Below are 18,345 nucleotides of genomic sequence, written 5' to 3' on the forward strand. Positions count from 1 at the left end.
TAGAATGGAGTGTACAAGACAAATTCAAAGAACCCCATCGTTCCATCTGTCCCTTACATATAAAAAATAAAATATAAATATAAAAAAGGGAAGTAATCTAGGACAATTAGGAAGAAACGAAAATCCAGATTTCAATAGAAAAGGATGGAATTGAAAGTATAATTTGGGAACAAAGTCAGTTGCTCGAGGAAGGAAAAAGAGGGAAGAACAAGCCAAATTTAGCACTCAAATCAAGCATTACATATCCTTTGAAATTCCATTATCACAATTTTCATACATATAGAAGCAATTTAGAAGCAATAACTATATAAATTAGATTTAAATATCTCAGTCAATCTTCAGTCAAAGCTTTTTACTAGCCAATTACAACAATCTCATTTCATAGAAAACATAGCCCACCATATTATTAAAATAAGGAATTCAAGAATTTTTGTTTTATTGTTAGTGTTTTTAATTAAAAAAATAAAAATAAATGAAATGGACAATTCCACAAAAGTAACAAATTGGAAGGAAGCTCATGAAATTTGCATTGTTACTTAAAAAGAGTTTGTCCACTCTCTCATTCATCATCTCTTGCTTCCTTTATTTGAATTTTAATTATTTTTGGTTAAATAAAAATTTGATGAAATTCCCACTTAAAAATAAATTCCTTTCTGCCCATTTAACAATGAAAATGGCAGATTACCAATCATCCTTTCCCCTCTAAAGGAAACACCCATCATTGCTCCCAACAATCCTTTTCAACCTTTGAAACCTGAGCTTCTAAGATATTCCAATTCCTCCCCTCTTCAATTGCATTCCAATTCAATTCAATTCAATTCCCCTTTTTTTCATTTAATTCTATCAAAAAAATATAATTAAAAAAAAAAACTTTTTTTTTTCCTTCTCAATTTAAATACCCCCTTCTTTACAACCTTTTTCCTTCCCCTGCTTCTTCATTCACTCACTTCTCAACTCATAATCACCAAAATTCTTTCTCTTAAACTTTCTCTTTTGGGTTTCGGTGTCTCTCTCCTCTATCGTTAAATTATGGATCCTAGTTCATCTGTAAATGGGTTTTACACCTTCTTAACCAGAGGAATAGATGATCTAGAAAGAGTATTCCTTTCCAATAATTTCATGTCAATCCAATTCCTTCAAAGAACTCTTTCTCTTCTTCGATCATTTCATTCCCAATTAACTCTTCTTGTCCAAAAACTTCATCTTCCCGTTGGAGACAAATGGCTTGAAGAATACATGGATGAAAGCTCCAAGCTTTGGGAGGCTTGTCATGTCTTAAAATCCGGCATCTCTACCATGGAGAATTACTACTCTTCCGGCCTCAACATCGCTTCTTCTCTCGATAACCATCGCCATATCACTCCCCAGCTCTCTCGCCAGGTAATAATAACTCACACGTTCAAATCTCTCCATCCCAATTTGTATTTCAAATTTATGTTCTGATTGATCGGATTGGAAAAATAAATAAAAATACAGGTGATTCGAGGGCTATCAGGATGCAGAAGAGAAGCAATAGGATTGGAAGAAGAAAACAGAGCGTTAGTGGAGACAAGAATCCAAGCACTATCACTAAGAATGGATGAAAAAGTATTAATCGAATCGAAATTGAATGGATTCAATGGGTTCAGAGGAGTACTTTACGCGATGAGAAATGTAAGCTCATTACTACTAATGATCCTACTTTGTGGACTAGTGTACTGTTGGCCGGAATCAAGCAACTTTCTGAGGGGAGGTTATGATGATTACGAAGGGTGTGTGATATTCGGGTCGGGTTTTATGGTATCCACAACACGACTACAGCAAAGGGTAGGAGGACAAATAAACCAGATGAATGGTGGAGGAAGAGCAGGGGTGTTGTTGTACGAGTTTCGAAGATCGAAGGCGGCCATGGAAGAGCTCAGGGCAGAGTTGGAGAGGAAAGGAGGTGAGAGAGTGGAATGGGAATCTGAAGTGGGGATTAGAGATAGAGTGGACAATTTGAAAGGTTGTTTTGGAGTGTTGAGATCTGGTGCTGAGAATATTATTAGCCAACTTGATGATTTCTTTGATGAAATTGTTGAAGGTAGGAAGAAACTTTTGGACTTTTGCAGTCACAGTCACAGGTAAATTTAATTTAATTTTTTTTTTTTTGGAAAAAATCTAGGAAACCCCCAAAAAAAAAAGAAAAAAGAAAAAAAGTTGGAATTTGCTGGATTGGAAACTATCAGAGATCAAGCAAAGAAATACAGAGAAAACAAAAAAAAAAGGAAGAATGAAGATGACACAGTCAAAAAGAAAGAAAAAAAAAATGTTAAGTAAAATTAAGAAGGAATTGAAGAAGATGGGTTTTGGTTGTAATTTTAATTGTTGTTGTTGGTAAAGGCTTTTTTTCCCCACATTTTGCTCAACATGGTTTCCTTAGTGCACTTAGCAGCAACAACACTGATGATGAATCAAGGAGGATGTGTTTTTCCCAAAAAGCCCTTGTGTTTTTTTTTTAATAATTTATTTAATTATGTTTTTTTATTAGATGAGAATATTATTAGAGTAGGAATGTAGTAGTAGTAGTAGTTTCTTAATTTTTTGTGTTCAGCAACTAGTATATGATTCCATACTGCTGTAATCAATCATTTTCTGAATGTAGAGGAGTTTCAATGTAATCTATAAAAATCAAAACTTTCACAGTTTTTTTTTTGTAGTTTTTTTTTGTTTTTTTATTTTTCATTTCATTTTATTTTATTTTATTAGATTGTTATTCAAGTCAAGGATGAAATAACATAAGATGGGCACACAGATATGGTAAGTGGTATTCACCTCATTTACTCAAAAAAGAAAGGGATGGAAGGTTCTTCCAATTTTCTATTATCAAAGTCAAAATACCAACTATTTTTTTTTTTTTTTTTTTTTTTGACTTGTGCTTTCTTTTTCACCAGTACTAAGATTTTTTTTTGAAGAAACTAGTACTAAGATTTTATTTTACCCACATATTTTTTTTATCCTTTTTATTTTAAATTTAGTTTGTGAGATTGCCTTACATTACTGTTCCTTCTCAAGGGAACTGAAAGGAGTGCGGTCAAGTTGTGGCAGTAAATGACTAATCATTTCGGTTGAGAAACAATCATGAATTGGAGTGGGTTTCAACAGTAAAAATTAAAAATAAAAAGATTCCTGATTTTTACTGTATTTATTTTACTGTATCATCAAGTTTTAACCTGATTCGATTCTATTCTTCTTCACTCATGAAAGCAATGGAAGTGATAATGACACACTCTCTCTCTTATATCTGACTTCCAACCTGACATTGTCTCTTCTGCGCCTGCCTTTCTTTTCTTTTCTTTTTTTTTTTTTACTCTCAATTTAGAAACAAAGAAAGAAAAAAAGAAGCGTGTTTTTTCTGGGTTTGGTGTGTTAGTCACACCCAGAATGTTGCCCATTTCTGAGGGGGATTTTTGTGGGAGGCAACATTATATATTTATAATTAAGGGGCAACCCGACTCTAATCCGACCCGATTAGATGTCATGCTTTTTGTCCCATCCCTATTTTTCATGCTTTGCCTCCTTCATGGGCCTCTCACGTAAGTTCCTTTTTTTAATCAATAATTCAATACTCCGTATTTAATAAATAATATTAATTTCTGTAATTCTTGTTAATTATAATAGTCTTTAATCAATGATTTACTGTTTGATAAAATATAATGTGGGATGTAAACATAATTTTTTGTTTGGTAAGTCAGACATTTAATGTAGCAAGCAAGTCTATGTTTAGGTGTGTTAATCGAGCGAATCGATCAGGAACTGATGGGTGCTCGACTCAACTCGAAAACTTTTTACCTGTGATCAACTTGTGCTCGCTAAAGTTTCGAGTCAATAAAACCTGCTCGACTCGTATTCGTTAAAGTTTCGAGTCGAGTTAAATATCTCACGATCTGCTTGTTAAGGATTTGATCATTCTAAAATTATAGGCCTAATCTTTTTATAAACGGAGAGAGAACGAGATTCTCACTTGATAATTGAATGCCATTTGATCTTTTATGTATCTATTGTCATTCAACGTTTATGAAAAGTGTTAACTCCATTATTTGGTGATTAATATTGTATTGTGAAAAATATTATATGAAAAGCAAAGTCAGGGAAAGAGATATCTAGTGCACAACAAGAATGAAGAGAGTTAAAGCCCAAAACACAAAAGGATGGCCCAAATACAAAAAACACAAATAAAACTGAATGCAACATATCAACATCGATTACCAAAAACAACAGAGAGGCTCGCTCATATCATCATAAATGAATATCATCATGACAAGTTAAATATACAAGTCACAACACCAAAGACAAACCATAAACAAGCAAAATATACTACTGATACAAATTAAAATACAAGAAGACAGAAAATAAGAGTAGTGTAAAAGAGGATGATTATAAAGACAAACCAGTCCTATGAAATTGCCAAGATTTCTTCAACTTCAGTAAACATGGCGAATAAATGTTGAAGCTGGCAGCAGAAATAAAATGATGGTATCCATGTTAAGGAATCAACCATGATGAGATCCTTTCTGCAGCCTTTCCATGTCTGTAAAATTCACATGCATTTCATGGCCTTTTCCAATATCATTTGAGATTTTTCTTACTCCAATGTAGTGTACCTAGACAAGAAGACAATTTTTTGAATAAAATATGAAAAATCAAGGGAAATCTTTCACCTGATTATAATTTTTTTTGAAGACAAGTTTTTGATTTTATTTAATAAAAAATAATAACTTCTGTAATCCATTTCAATTATATTTAATCAATAATTATTACTCCGCATTTAATAAAATAAAAGTGTGGATGTAAGTCATTTTTTGGTAAGTCAGCAGCCAAACAAGTGAATGTTAAATGTCATGCTGGTGGACTTGCCAGTTGCTACTTCCTAGTTCCTACAACAAGATTGTATATATAACTATGTACTTTGTAAGTGTTAAGACTTAAGACTATGAGGTAGGGTAGGAAACAAACCAACCCTATAAAATTACCGGGATTTCTTCAACTTCTGTAAACATGATATTAATTAATACTACTTCACAAATGATATCCATGTCTTATAGAAAAACAAGGACTGATTGTGTGTATTGTATACCTTTCACCATTGAAAATATAAGTCTAAGAGTTTGTGAGGGAGGGGAGAGAAAACACAATACCCGCTTCAATGGTGGAGGGAGGGGAGAGAAAACACAATACCTGCTTCAAGCCTTCAATGGAGTACTAAATCGTGAAAAAGGAAAGAAAAATTGAAAATGACATATTTATCCTTATTTTATTAGTTTAACAAGACAATTTTAACCCCATGAGATACATTCCATGTGTATCAAGTGAAGAAGCGAAACATGGAATTACCCTTTTCATGGCTTCAGAATGCTAAGGAGGTTGACAGTATCACTGGGTTGTAATCAACTTGAGGAGTAGTTAGAACCAAACATCTTTTATCAAAACAACAACAAGAAGCAGCCAATCTGAGCATCCTGTCATCGTCATCATCACTAGAGGTGGTGGATGGTAAGACATGTCTGCCAAACCCGAGAACCCCGTGGTTAAACCTCAATCCGGAACTGGATGAGAAGACCGGGTGCATTGTGGACTCATTCTACAGCCTGGTAGAGAATAAGGTTGTGAGGCTAAAGCGAAGGGAATGTCTTGGTATACCCTGCATCGGTAGGGGAATGGTTAGCCTTGAGGATCCCCAAGACGAAAGCCACCCCATCTATTTAGCCAATCCATATTTCAGTGCTGAGGATATTAATGCCATCCGCCTGCCTTCCTTGGCTAGGGGTCCTATTGAAATTGCAGATATTTTGAACAAGAGAAGAGTCAGGAACTCAAAGATTTGAGAGAGATTCGTCATAGAAATCATATCTTGACAACATTTGAGGATAGCGAGTCTAATGATGTCGTGCTCATTGTTAGGCATTTGGTAAACAATGATCCTCCGAAGGGGCATGAACCCCCAATAAAAACTATGCACTTCGACATTTTCAAGGTTCGACTTGCTCAGAAGGAGTTGATACGTTTGACAACACTAGAAGACCGATGTGTTTTTATTGGTCACGATCAGGCATTTTCTCTATGTGCTAGTAAGTATCCAGGTTTACACCCCAATTCCGTCTACTTCATTGATCCAAGTAAGACTTATTGGGAGCATAGTGACCGCGGGGTTTTCAATTTGAACAATAACACAATTGAACCTATTTCATGTTCGTATACTCCAGCATACCCTCTTGATAAAGATCTAAGCAAAAGAAATCCCAACTGGAAAAGAGATCAAGTATTTTTTTGGGTTGCCCCCTCCAACCTTCATCATTAAGCAGAAAAAATCAACATAATAAGCTTAAAAAAAAAATTAAAAAATAATCTTTAAAATCTTACCGAATATGAATGTAATTTATCTTGTTCTCTAAGATAATATCTTAAAATTTTAAGAATATGAAATTATGAAGTATATTGTGTATTCAGTTAATAGCAATGACCAAATTACTCTAGATTTTCAATTTTCACCAAAGAACAATTCATTCATCTTGTAAACATCAACTTCAGCAAAATGCTGCATGACATAATAATTGATGCTTTCCTTGTGTGTGTATGTTCACAAAAGGGTGGATGAATGCTAAGAAGCCTAAAATAGGTTATGAACTATCACGACCAACGAATCATTATAGTATAAATACTAAGCCAAAAGTTCTTCACATTCAATATTGCATTGTGAATCAATGTTCATCCATGCCAGCAGCTGCGGCGGGTTGCTCCAAGGATATTTGAGTGGCTGTTTTATCTATCTTCCTACCAGGACCTGAAGAAACTTTTACCATTGCTGGTCTCAAAAGTTGATCACCAAGGAGAAAAGCACGTCTGAATTCTTGAATTATAATGCCTTCCTTGAATTCTTCAGACTCCTCTCTGGCAATGGCCTCGTGCAACTACAATAAGAAACAAAACAAGTTCAAGATGCTTAAATTTAACACTAATAGAGTAATGCGTATCAGAGCCACAAATTATGTACAAACTTCCACAGAGTTACTGTTAATATATACCAATGGTTTAGACTTTCCATCATTGTCGATCAAGGCAGCAATAAAATATTGACTTCAGCAGAAACTTGAACAAATCTTCAATAATTTTACCTAAAAGTGTTGACACTGGCCTATGTGAGTACAGACTACAGAGTTGGTCAATTTTTGGTTTTTGTTCTTTTTATTAAGAAGTACAAAGTAGCTTTTACAGTTCAAGAAGTGGTAATAGGTCTCCAAACCACACTGACTGATGTCGCCAAAGCCGAAGAACCTTCTGACAAGGCAACAAGTGAAGGGGCCATTGGGAATCGCTTTCCCAGCATGGATGATCTAATTTCAACACAACCCTTGTTTTTACCTCAACTGCCATCGTGTAAATCCTAACTAAGTTGCCATCTAGAAGTGGCATGACGATCTGGCAATATATATTATTCTCACTGTATCTCCATGCAAGGAGCATTATCTCCACCATTAAACATGACAATGTGAGCAGGCAAGCAAATGCAGCTACCCTTGACCGAGTGAGCTCGGCCAATGCAATTGTAAGTACACTTCATGTAAAAAAGGCAAGTAAGTAGCACGTAGAAAATGAGTAGTAAGCATAGAAATGGAGAGAAAAACACGCTGAAATCAAGAGATTATAAATTTGCCAAGTCAAACCAGTGTCATTCTTAACTGTAACTCTTAACTTCTTTTGTACTGAATGGCTCTATGAGGGATGTCTCGATAGAGGCCTAACCCGCCCAACTCCACTCCTCTCATCCCATCTAAAGCTTATTGTGAAAAAGGAAAAAGAAAATGAAAGAACAGAAGTTCTAAATTTGGTTGCAAAGGTTACAACAGTAAATAAAACGAATTCACAACCAATTTCACAATCACAAGTTCACAACCAATAACAAGCATGCTTAGGAAAGGACTACTGAGCTTCCAGCAATAACTCAACTAACACCATCTAAACTAGTGAAAAACTGGAACAGTTTTAGGCTTTTAGAATATACGATGTAAAAGTTCTATGTAGCCTCAATTATCTGAAAGCATTTTGCAGGTAAAGCGAATTCAAATCAAATGCTAAAGAAAAATCGTGAATGAGCACAGGCTTAGAAAAGGTTATAGTTAGTGATCAATGATAAAAAGGCTTACCGATGGATCAAAAGGCTTCCCTACTGTTGCAACGACAGCAACACGCAAACTCCTCATGATCTCTACAAACTGCTTGTAAATACCTTGATAACTCGTATCAATCTGTTTTTCCTTATCTGTTTCTGGTTTGATTTGTTGCTTCGCCCTCTCAAAATTGTCCACCATTGGCAGAAGACTCTCAATAACTTCACCTTGTGCATTGCTTCGAACTGAAAGTCTCTCCTTCTCTGATCTCCTTCTAAAATTATCAAAATCGGCTTGCAGTCGGATAAACTTCTCCTTCCCAGAAGTTATCTCTTCTGTCAATGTTGATAATCTTTCTTCCAATTTGTTCTTTTCGGTTTCTAGTCTTAATAATACAGTCTCTATTTCTGTAATGGTCTGATAATCCCCAGCTAAAACAGCCTCCTTATAATATTTAGTGAGAGTTTCAACACTTTCCCACATCCTCTTAGCACCTGCCTCCCCCCTTTCCCCATCTTCCTCCTCTAGCATTCCTTCATCCATCTACAATACCAATAATAATTTTCAACCATTGAAATACATCCACTTGCTTTTAATTAAATGGAGAGTTTGAATTTCCAAAACATTATAGTTGCACAATTTATTCATCAACCATTATAAATGTATCAACCATTATTGCAGGTAAATTTTTGGCATCATAGACTAAACTTCAATTCAATATAATATGAAGCAAAATATTCCAGCAGCTTATGATACTTCATCATAACATATCAATAACAATGACATACTACTAATATTTTAGCCATAATTCTTTCAAAAATTGAATTCCATCCTAACAGTTTTCTATAATCATAGACTAAATTCAATCAATCAATCAACAAAATTTTCCAGCAGCTTATGATATTATACATCAGCAACAGTGTCATTAAGTAATTATTGAAACATAATTCTTTCAAAGAAGAAATAAATCCCATCATAACAGTAACAATTTAAAGATAAAAAAACCCAGAAAGTTTGCAACTTTATTAACAAACTATTTAAAAAAGAGAGAGAAGATAGCTTACAATGTTAGAGAAGCAGCACCTGAAATCATGGCGGTTGTGAAGAAGAAGAGGAGGAGAACAAGAGAGAGAATTTGAAATAGAAAGATGGTTAAATTTGGGAGAAGATTGGATAGGAAAGATTAAATGTTTGTGGGATTTACAAAAAGGGTATATTTGCTTAGCACTTCAAATTAAAGGAAGGGTACTTGTGCTTGTGATTGAGAGAGATGCCATTGAAATTAACAGAAGAATGAATGTGGGAAGCGAGAGAATTTGATGAAGACAAGGAGAGCTCTGGAAGGAGGTTCTTCTACTGATTTTGCAAACACTCTCCCGAGAAAATTTGATTTTTACAAATATTAATTTGTTTATTTATTTTCCTTTATTCGAGTGAAAAACGGCCAAAAGTCAAGAGGATAACTGGTTAACACGAATTCTTAATTATGAGCTTTATCGGCTTTGGCGGATATCAATTTTTTTTTTTTTTTTTTGAAACAAATCAATTATTAATAAAAATTCATTCGGCATCTACAAATGAAATTTAAATTAACAAACACATAAAATTGAATTAAATTAGGGTTTCCTTATCAAAGCTACGATCGTTGAAAAGATCTAGCACTGTGGTACGTCTCTCGCACACATCGCTGGAATATACAACCTTTTCGGAGAGACGATCTAACAATTTGTTGTAGTCATAAGGATGATTTTCATTTGATTCGCTTGAACGCATTTGAAAACTTGACAACCGTTGTGATTCGAATAAATTTTTACCAACGAATTGACTATAGGGCAAAAGATGATTACCTTTCTCATAAACCCTAGCACAAACAAACAACTAAGCTAACAAAAACTAACGACTCTACTATAGGGAGACAAAGTAGTGTAGATTTATTTCCGGCCTAAACGAACAAGATTTTGTATAAACCCTAGAAGAGAGGCTGGCGGACATCAATTTGATTCAATAAAATGTCAAAGAATATGGTTCTTATAAGATTTGAACCCACGATTTTAAGTTTTAATTATAAAATATTAGCCACTAAGCTATTACCATATTACATGGTATTTAATAAAGATTAAATATTAATAAAGATTTTTATCATAGAAATATACAGTAACTGATGCCCGGGCCTAAATACTAGTTATCACGTAAATGGGGTCACTAGTAGGGCTTGAAGCAATTAGTTCCCTAGCCATAGGGGCGTGAGTAATATCCCGTATTATTAAGCCTATTTTTTTATTAATTATAATTATTTAAGCTTAAATACGTTTTTTCTTTATTTATTTATTTTTGATTTCGATGAGGATAGAACTTCCAAAAAGAAATAAAAACAAAAGCAAAGAAAAAACAACACATCAAAAAGAACAAAAATTACCTACAGAGGGACAAGCCGTGGAAAAGTCACGCTCCTAGTATCCTCTTTTAACACCCTATTAAGTATGGAGCATTTTCTTATTTATTTACTTATTCGAATTTCAAACTTTATTATATATCTTATTTTAAACTATAACTATTCTATTAAACTCTAATTAGTTAATAATAAGAAAATTATATTTCCTAACTTTAATTATTAAGTTATTTTTTAAAGAGTTTAAAATGATATTAAACAATATAGTTCTACAAGAATGAACACCAATATATAACAACTTTGAACAATATTAATCATGCTTGTAATCTTTGAAATATACGTTCATTTATCATTTTGAATTTGGGAAGGATTTGGAAAATTAATGAAGTAGGACTCCTCTTCATGATCTGTGTCAGTAGTGAGTACTGACAATGGGTCAACATTGTGGACAATGACAATAATAACAAAGAAAAAAGAAGGATGAAAAAGAGGAAAACAAATGTATAATTTGAAACTGTACCCAAATCCCATTGTCAAACATTATATGTACAAATTCATTTTTTTTTATTTTTAAAAAGGATCATATACAAGTAGATCACAATATTATTATCTCTAGAAAAGACTGTCATTTCCCCTCAAAAAAAAAAAAAAAAAAAAGACTGTCATTGGAAAATGTACTATACAGTATACTTGTAAACACTTGATAATTTGACATGATTGAACCACTTGATTCATTTACCACCTTCCCCTCTGCCGACTTTCCTCTCCATTTATGTATCTGAGATTGACATAGATAGAAGATCTACTCATTACCATTCTTATCAATCTATGACAGCAAGGTTGTTTCGAATAACATACTATCGAATATAAGTAGTAAAAGATCATGCTGATACTGAAACCATCAAAGCATCGACTGGAAGCCTACGACAACAAACACTAACAAAGGGAGAAGCAAACACGGCAACTACCAACTGCTGTGACATGCAAAAGAAAGAAAATCCACGTAAAAAAAAAAGTACGCCAACTTGGGAAGCCCTAATGGTTTTTCTCCATCCGAGGTATGGAGTAAATTTACATCATGTCCAAATCTAAAAGCACTCCACCACAAAGCAAATTATTTAGACTTAGTTTGATAAGCGTCTCTAAGATAAAAATTTACAACGCCAAAACAAACCATACTAGGTGAAAAACGAACTACCATCAGCAAGCTACATAGGTCCAATACTAAACTAGAAATTGCGTGGTGCGTGCCTCTACTCACCGAGCCACATACCTGAAACTGAGAAAAAAAGAAACTGTCACTTCCTGGAGACTTTGCAATGGTCTATAATGTAAGACTTGAGCATTTAATTTCCCTACAGGAAGTTAATTGGATTTCACTTTGCTTTGTTGCATGAGAAGCATTTAACTACAAGCAAATATAGAGTTACTACCCATACACATTATACACCTTTATCAAAAATAAAAGACAAATGTAACAAAAATGCAAAAATATATCAAGCTATTGGTCAGCCAAAATATCATATGATTTCACCACATGCAATGCTAAAGAACCATGCCACCATTATCAAGGTAATTGAGACCATGTGATAAATGCAAAAGCTAACCAATTCAGGAGCCTTATGCATTTAACAGATGAGATATTTAGGTGCAGAGATGGCCTAAGAACCAATAAGGTGTATTTAAAACACAACGGAGTTCCTTTATCAACAGAAGAAATGAAAAGACACAATTTAAAGCAACTGTACATGCTTTTTGAGAAGGAAACTAAAATGCAGTCAGGATAAATAAAACATTTTATCATAAATTATCAAGATGTATACCTGTACAACCTTCTCCCAATTGCCAACACATTGCAAACCGCCATTCACATAGCAGATGGTTTCATCACAGGGGGTCTCTGAGATTCAGCATCACATTCTGTACAGCTTATGTCATCCGTATCTGCAAGAGGCTGCACCATATGAATGGTCTTCCCAAACAGCTGAAATGAAGTGACACCTTGTCTAGTTACGTTGCATGAATGACGCCCAGTACTCGTCGAACCAAAGAGTTGCACACTGTTGTGGCTGTCAGGTGAAGGTGTCTCACAAGATGAACTGGCAACATTCGGGTTTGTGGATACACCTTCCACTTTCTGTGACATACTACTGTCCATATTATCATCAGGACCCCCCTGATGAGAACTGTCATTCATGGTGGTAGATGAACTAGGTAGATAAATACTAGGAAATTGCCTGGCTCCCTGCATGCCTGCGGGAAAATTGTTGTAGTTTATAAAGGATGGGCTTAACGGGCCCATCATCATTGGACCGAATTCGATTGGAGGAAAGGAAATATCTCCCTTCCCATCAGCTAGCATTACAGAGTTCTGCACACCCTTTAACTTTTTGCCAGGGTTAAATGTAGGATGAATAGGTGGTGGTGTTGGAGCAATACACTCCAATTGCCATGGACTAAGCATCTTAAATTCTTCCATCTTATCAGCCTCATCCCAAGCAACCTGCAAAGAATTTATTTACGAGTGTTTCACATCCCAAAATCCCAACTAAGTAATACTTACAGCTTAATAATTTAATTACAGGCCAATTACAATGCCTCAACTGGTAAACTAAAAATGACAATGCTTGTACCAGAGAAACATAGATAAAGACATGATAGCCAGGCACGCAAGGACTGCCCCCAAGCAGAAACAGCAACACCTTGTATAAGCTCATTGCACATAAAACAAACAACTTTAACACGAATATAAAAATTGTCACAACAGTTCATATAATGATGTCTTGGGTGAAAAGGAAACAAATAGCATTGATGCAGAGTGAATGCAATACTTCTCTAGATTTCAGAAAAATATCTTTGGAAACACTCATTTAGCAGTATAAAAAAAAATCGACTGTTAAATCAAAAGCTATTCATACACTTGCTTCATAATGCTAAATAATTCATTGGATTGTGAAGTCGATTTTCAAAAACCTTCGAGAACCCCCCTCCTTTCTCTGTATCATTTGAAATTGGAATAGGAACTGTATCAACAGCACTATTACTGCGTGTAATTTACTTCCACACAAATGAGGGATCAAGAAAATGCCTGACAAAAACTACTAGATCAACACATTGTAATCATCACAACAATACCTCTCGCCGCATATAGTTGGATAATTAAGGCCTTACAACAATTTCATAATTTAAAGCAGAATGTCATACTTTCAGAAAACAACAATGAGGAACATGAGAAACATTCTAGACAAATGATTGGGAACATGTTGGAATACCATAATTTTATTCAGTAATGAGGGAGAAAGGGGTTGGCCGGGTGAGGGAAGAGCCCAAAAGTTCCCCATGTGACTACAATTTCTGGGCAGATTGGAATCATTAAATAACTCCCAACATTTGTTGCTAAAGCACGACACATACAAGAATCTATAATAAGGTTAAAATTGCTGTATGCAAAGTGTAAAAATCCATCTCTTGGTGATCAGATAAGTCACAGGATCTGAATAGTATCCAGTTTAAATCAATTCAAGTCTTCAAAGTAGTAGATAATTTATCAAATTACTTATTTTTGACCAACCAGATACATAGGAAATTCAGAAAATTCTAAAACCTCTATAGAGGAAGCACCCAACCATAAACCAACATCAAGTCATCAACTTTCCCAAAACGATCACTTCCTCGCAAAATCTCAAATCGAATTCTCTAAAGAAACCACCCATGAAAGGCCAAGAAAATATTCATGACTATTTGATTCAGTCCTAAACTAGTTAAACCCTAAATGGCTGAAATATAAGTCCTAAAAATCGTCTCTTTGGAGGGAGAATCACAATTACACATAAATTGCTCAATAACACCATCACAGAAGCTTCAACAAAAAAAAAAAAAAAAAAAAAAGTATGAAAACAACATAGTCAAATTACAGTTGTTCATTTCTCAACATACGAATATGATAAAGAGGAATTGATTAGCAGACATCTGAATGAAACAAGAAAACGAGAATACTTGCTAAACAAAATTACATGTATAGCAGAAAATCAAGGGGAAGATAAATCCTATTTGTTTTTTTGTTTTTTTTTTTTTTAATTCAATTTTTCCAAGACCAACCTTTAATTTATAATATTATCAAACAACTTGAAAATGATGAAAGTAGAGTAAATTTCAAAATTAAATCTCATTATAAGGACAAGAGTTCAGTAAAACAGACAGATTCAAACATTTAAACACTGTATGATTCATGTCAATAACAGTTATAGCACACTCATCTCCAATGAATTATTTTAAACATCCATAGAATTCCTATTACCATTCCTACAATCAACTGCATTTCATAATAATAGCATACCAAATAATAATAATTAATAACATAAACATAACTAAATAAACAAAGTAAGCAATGGCAAAACCTGAAGCATCCGCCACGGAGAACCGGGCCAAGGCCCTTGATCAGGACCAGGAACCACAGAAGCAACCGTCCCATTAAACCACGTCGGCTTTGGGCCTCCATCTTCGATTTGCCGGGCCATTTTAACCCGAATTCCATTATTCCAAAACACTCCCCAAGCCTCCTCCACCTTCTCAGCTGCCACCACAAACTCCGGCAACCCACCCCTCGAGTAATACACAACCTCGAACGGCACATTACTCGCCGCCTTCTGAATCGCATCCACTATCGCATCCTCCGGAACCCTCCCCCTCACATTCCTCGAAAACACCCCAATCGTCCGGGGTTTCGGCGGCGGCAACACCACCCAAGACGAAACACGGGCATTCGGCTTCGGCAACGGCTTAAACGCCCTTCGAATCCCAACAAACAACTGACCAGTGACCTTATTCTTGATAAAAACAGCACAATCATTAGCAACAAGATTCTTGCTATTCACAAACTTACTCCACCCAGAAGTCAACAAATGTCTCCTCGGAGTCCCTCTGTAAATATGCCTAAATGGCCACTCAACTCCATGAACATCAAAGATTCTCAGATTCTGCACTGGCGGATCATCCTCAAAATTCAATGCCGGAAAAATCGACTCAGCACAGTACCTCGGCACAGAAAACCCACCTCCATTATTCGCATCAGAAGCCGTCAAACTCTTCACAAACGATTCAATCACATTCTCACTCTCTTCATCTTCTTCAACACCATCATCTCCATTACCAACACTTCCAGAACCTTCCACCACAAACCTACTACTCGACTTCAATGGCATAAGCCGAAACTTCACGAAAACTTCATCAGTAACAGTATCAGCATAAAAACTTCTATCAAGAACACGACACTCCACAAAAGATCTCGAAGTATCAATCGATGAGAGAGAAACTGGGTTCAAAGCTTGTTCCAAGTACCCTTGAGGAAAGAAGTAAACCCTAGAATCTTTCTTTGGTACATGAATTAAGCTTCCTTGTATAATCTTCGCTAATGCAGCACTCAATTCCTTCTCCTGCTGCTGCTGCTGCTGCTGCGGCTGCTGTTTCTGCTGAGTACAGCTTCGTCGTTGACGTTGATCCGCCATTGAAATTCAGATGACAAGATTCACCCAAACAAGGGCAAAATCAAGAACAATTCAATTGAATTTTGGGAATTATCTAGAGTTTTGTTTCAGAAGAATTTAATTTGTGTTTTTTTTCTCTTTCTTGTTTGTTGTTGTTTTCTCTCTCTAAAAATCTCGCTCTCACACTCGTCTGTTAGGACTTAAGGAGTAATATAAGGGGGGGTGGATGAATTTGGTAGAGACGAGACGACTGGTAAAATGACTAATCTACCCTTGTCATGATAATTACAGTGATTAATCCTCTTAATTAGCCACGCGATTTACAGCGCGTGTTGTTTGTTTCAGCTGTAAAACAGGATTTGATTAGAGCGTGAAAAAATAAAACCAGTTTCAGTGTAATTAGGGTTAAGACAGTGGTTTTGGAAAACCGCAGCATTTGTTTCAGTAGTAGAGTAAATAAATACTGGAAATGACGAAAATGTCCCTTGCAAGGGTTAAAATATGTCGTACACTTGTTTAAAATTGAAAAATCTAAGCAGTTAGAGAATTCAGAAATTTAAGGGATAGGTAAAAAATGAATCTAAGCTGAAAACATGATAAAATTACTATTGTTATAAAATTAATTAATTAATTTGAGTGTTTGAAAAATAAGATAATTATGAAAGTACAGTGAAATTAAAAGAACAGAATTTCCGTTAGGTAAATATTATAAAAGATAAAAAGGAATTTGGTATTTGTTAGTACAGTAAAAAATTAAGATTTAAAATATCTTTAACAGAATTAGTAAAATTCTCATGGTTTACTTAGTCTACTACTCACACTCCCTAAAAAGATGTTTGTGGTTTGTTTTTGTAATTTGGAGTTGTTGATTTTTAGTCATTTTTATCTTATGTATTGGGACACTTAAGATTAGGTATAGGACAACTATCCCAAAATTCAAGTTTTTACTAGTAGATTTTTAAAGATGAGTGTCATGTATTGGACACGAGTCACAAATTTTGTGTACATGATGTTTATTGTTTCGAATGGATTTTACAACTTTAAACAAATTAATGTGACATATTGAAATAAAAAACAGGCAATTGTAAAGTAAAAATTTACTTCTAGTTTTTTTTTTAAAATAATTAAAAAAAAACCGAAAATATAAAACAATATTGAACTTTTCGTTAAATAACAATTTTTGTTTAATTATTAAAAGAAATTATTTTAAAAAATCGTAACGGATTATAATTAGCCGAATCAATTTAAAAGTAACTCTAAATTTATACAAAGTATACTAAGCTAGCCCAAAGTTTTTTACTCCATAGATTTAGGCTACGGATCTTAGTTTTTGAATCAATCCAACACAACACACAGTCACACAGTGAGCTAGTTTCACAAAATACTTGGCTTTCACTTATCATCAAGGGATTCTTCTATCTCACATTTATATACATAAATCTTCTTAATTTTTGGATATTGTTTGGGTCCAATTTAGTCCAATTGGGCTTAGGCATTAAATGATCCAATTAAAAGCCCAAGGTCAAGGTTCATCTCTCCAATTGTGCTAAAGTCAAAGATCAATCCTCAAGGCAAGCCAATTGGGCTAAGGCCCAACTTCTCCATGTATGAAGAGGTATAAAAGCCATCAATATTACATTTTTACATTCATTCTCATATATTCAAGCAAAGCCTCAAGCAACTAATTCTCTTGCATAGTGTTCTCTTTCTACACATTGTACTGACTTTAGCATCGGAGGGGCCTTCCTCGGCAACACCCCCAAGGCTAGTTTACGTGTGTTTACTGTGCAGGAAACCTTCGGCCCAACATTTCTTGGATCGAATCTAGTCTTCACCACTTCATCGGACCTTCGGCAAGGTCCCATTGTTTTCACCCGAAACAATTTGGCGCCGTCTGTGGGGAAGACTTTCAAAAATCTTTAAGCCAAATTTCTAACCAAGATCATCTTGCAATTATCTTAGTAGCAATGGCTAAGAACCGCAAGAGTAAAGGCCTCCGTCAAGGAGCGGGCGAAAAGCCTAAAACCCCTACACCATCACCCTCGCCGGACCGGAACTCTCCTTAGGGTGCCAGCTCGGGGAGAGGATCATACAAGGAGGATTCCCTTTCTCCCGTAATTCGTGACTCTCATCATAGGCCGAGTCACTCTCGGTCTATCAGGGGTGAGTCCGATCATATGACACATTCAGTGCCCCAAAGCCAACCATCGACTGTGCGCCCTCATTCCCATACTCGGCCGAGGACCCCTTTGACGGGGCCCAGCTCGGAAGAGGTGGCAAGAGCGCTGACAGTGCTCATGGAGGCGATGAGGGCACAAAATATGCCACCACCTCGTGATCGAACTCCTCC

General features: G+C 35.3%; 3 protein-coding genes across 3 annotated transcripts; 1 reads left to right on the forward strand and 2 right to left on the reverse strand.

Moving 5' to 3' along the window:
- Window positions 1-397: 397 nt before the first annotated feature.
- Window positions 398-2,668, forward strand: LOC110725299. The gene is made up of 2 exons (XM_021904789.1): window positions 398-1,380; window positions 1,477-2,668. The coding sequence occupies exons 1-2, from the start codon at window positions 1,030-1,032 to the stop codon at window positions 2,104-2,106; spliced, it is 981 nt and encodes a 326-aa protein (XP_021760481.1). The 5' UTR covers window positions 398-1,029; the 3' UTR covers window positions 2,107-2,668.
- A 3,807-nt stretch (window positions 2,669-6,475) lies between these two features.
- On the reverse strand, window positions 6,476-9,918 carry LOC110725301 (protein GrpE-like). Its single transcript, XM_021904790.1, has 3 exons — window positions 9,188-9,918; window positions 8,160-8,666; window positions 6,476-6,926 (listed from the first exon to the last, which is right to left on the reverse strand). The coding sequence occupies exons 2-3, from the start codon at window positions 8,664-8,666 to the stop codon at window positions 6,717-6,719; spliced, it is 717 nt and encodes a 238-aa protein (XP_021760482.1). The 5' UTR covers window positions 9,188-9,918; the 3' UTR covers window positions 6,476-6,716.
- A 1,571-nt stretch (window positions 9,919-11,489) lies between these two features.
- On the reverse strand, window positions 11,490-16,325 carry LOC110725302 (auxin response factor 17-like). Its single transcript, XM_021904791.1, has 3 exons — window positions 14,910-16,325; window positions 12,336-13,015; window positions 11,490-11,791 (listed from the first exon to the last, which is right to left on the reverse strand). Exons 1-2 carry the CDS (start codon window positions 16,014-16,016, stop codon window positions 12,380-12,382), a joined length of 1,743 nt encoding a protein of 580 aa, XP_021760483.1. The 5' UTR covers window positions 16,017-16,325; the 3' UTR covers window positions 11,490-11,791; window positions 12,336-12,379.
- Window positions 16,326-18,345: the final 2,020 nt, after the last annotated feature.

Source organism: Chenopodium quinoa, unplaced genomic scaffold (assembly GCF_001683475.1).
Source record: "Chenopodium quinoa cultivar QQ74 unplaced genomic scaffold, ASM168347v1, whole genome shotgun sequence".
Lineage (NCBI taxonomy): Eukaryota > Viridiplantae > Streptophyta > Magnoliopsida > Caryophyllales > Amaranthaceae > Chenopodium > Chenopodium quinoa.

What these genes read in the sequence shown, in the direction of transcription:
- LOC110725299 (XM_021904789.1), top strand. Translation starts at nt 1,030, where the DNA reads ATGGATCCTAGTTCATCTGTAAATGGGTTTTACACCTTCTTAACCAGA. An exon ending in CTCCCCAGCTCTCTCGCCAG is followed by an intron (nt 1,381 to 1,476) that starts GTAATAATAACT and finishes ATAAAAATACAG; the next exon opens with GTGATTCGAGGGCTATCAGG.
- LOC110725301 (XM_021904790.1), bottom strand. Translation starts at nt 8,666, where the DNA reads ATGGATGAAGGAATGCTAGAGGAGGAAGATGGGGAAAGGGGGGAGGCA. An exon ending in GGAAGCCTTTTGATCCATCG is followed by an intron (nt 6,927 to 8,159) that starts GTAAGCCTTTTT and finishes TTCTTATTGTAG; the next exon opens with TTGCACGAGGCCATTGCCAG.
- LOC110725302 (XM_021904791.1), bottom strand. Translation starts at nt 16,016, where the DNA reads ATGGCGGATCAACGTCAACGACGAAGCTGTACTCAGCAGAAACAGCAG. An exon ending in CTCCGTGGCGGATGCTTCAG is followed by an intron (nt 13,016 to 14,909) that starts GTTTTGCCATTG and finishes AATTCTTTGCAG; the next exon opens with GTTGCTTGGGATGAGGCTGA.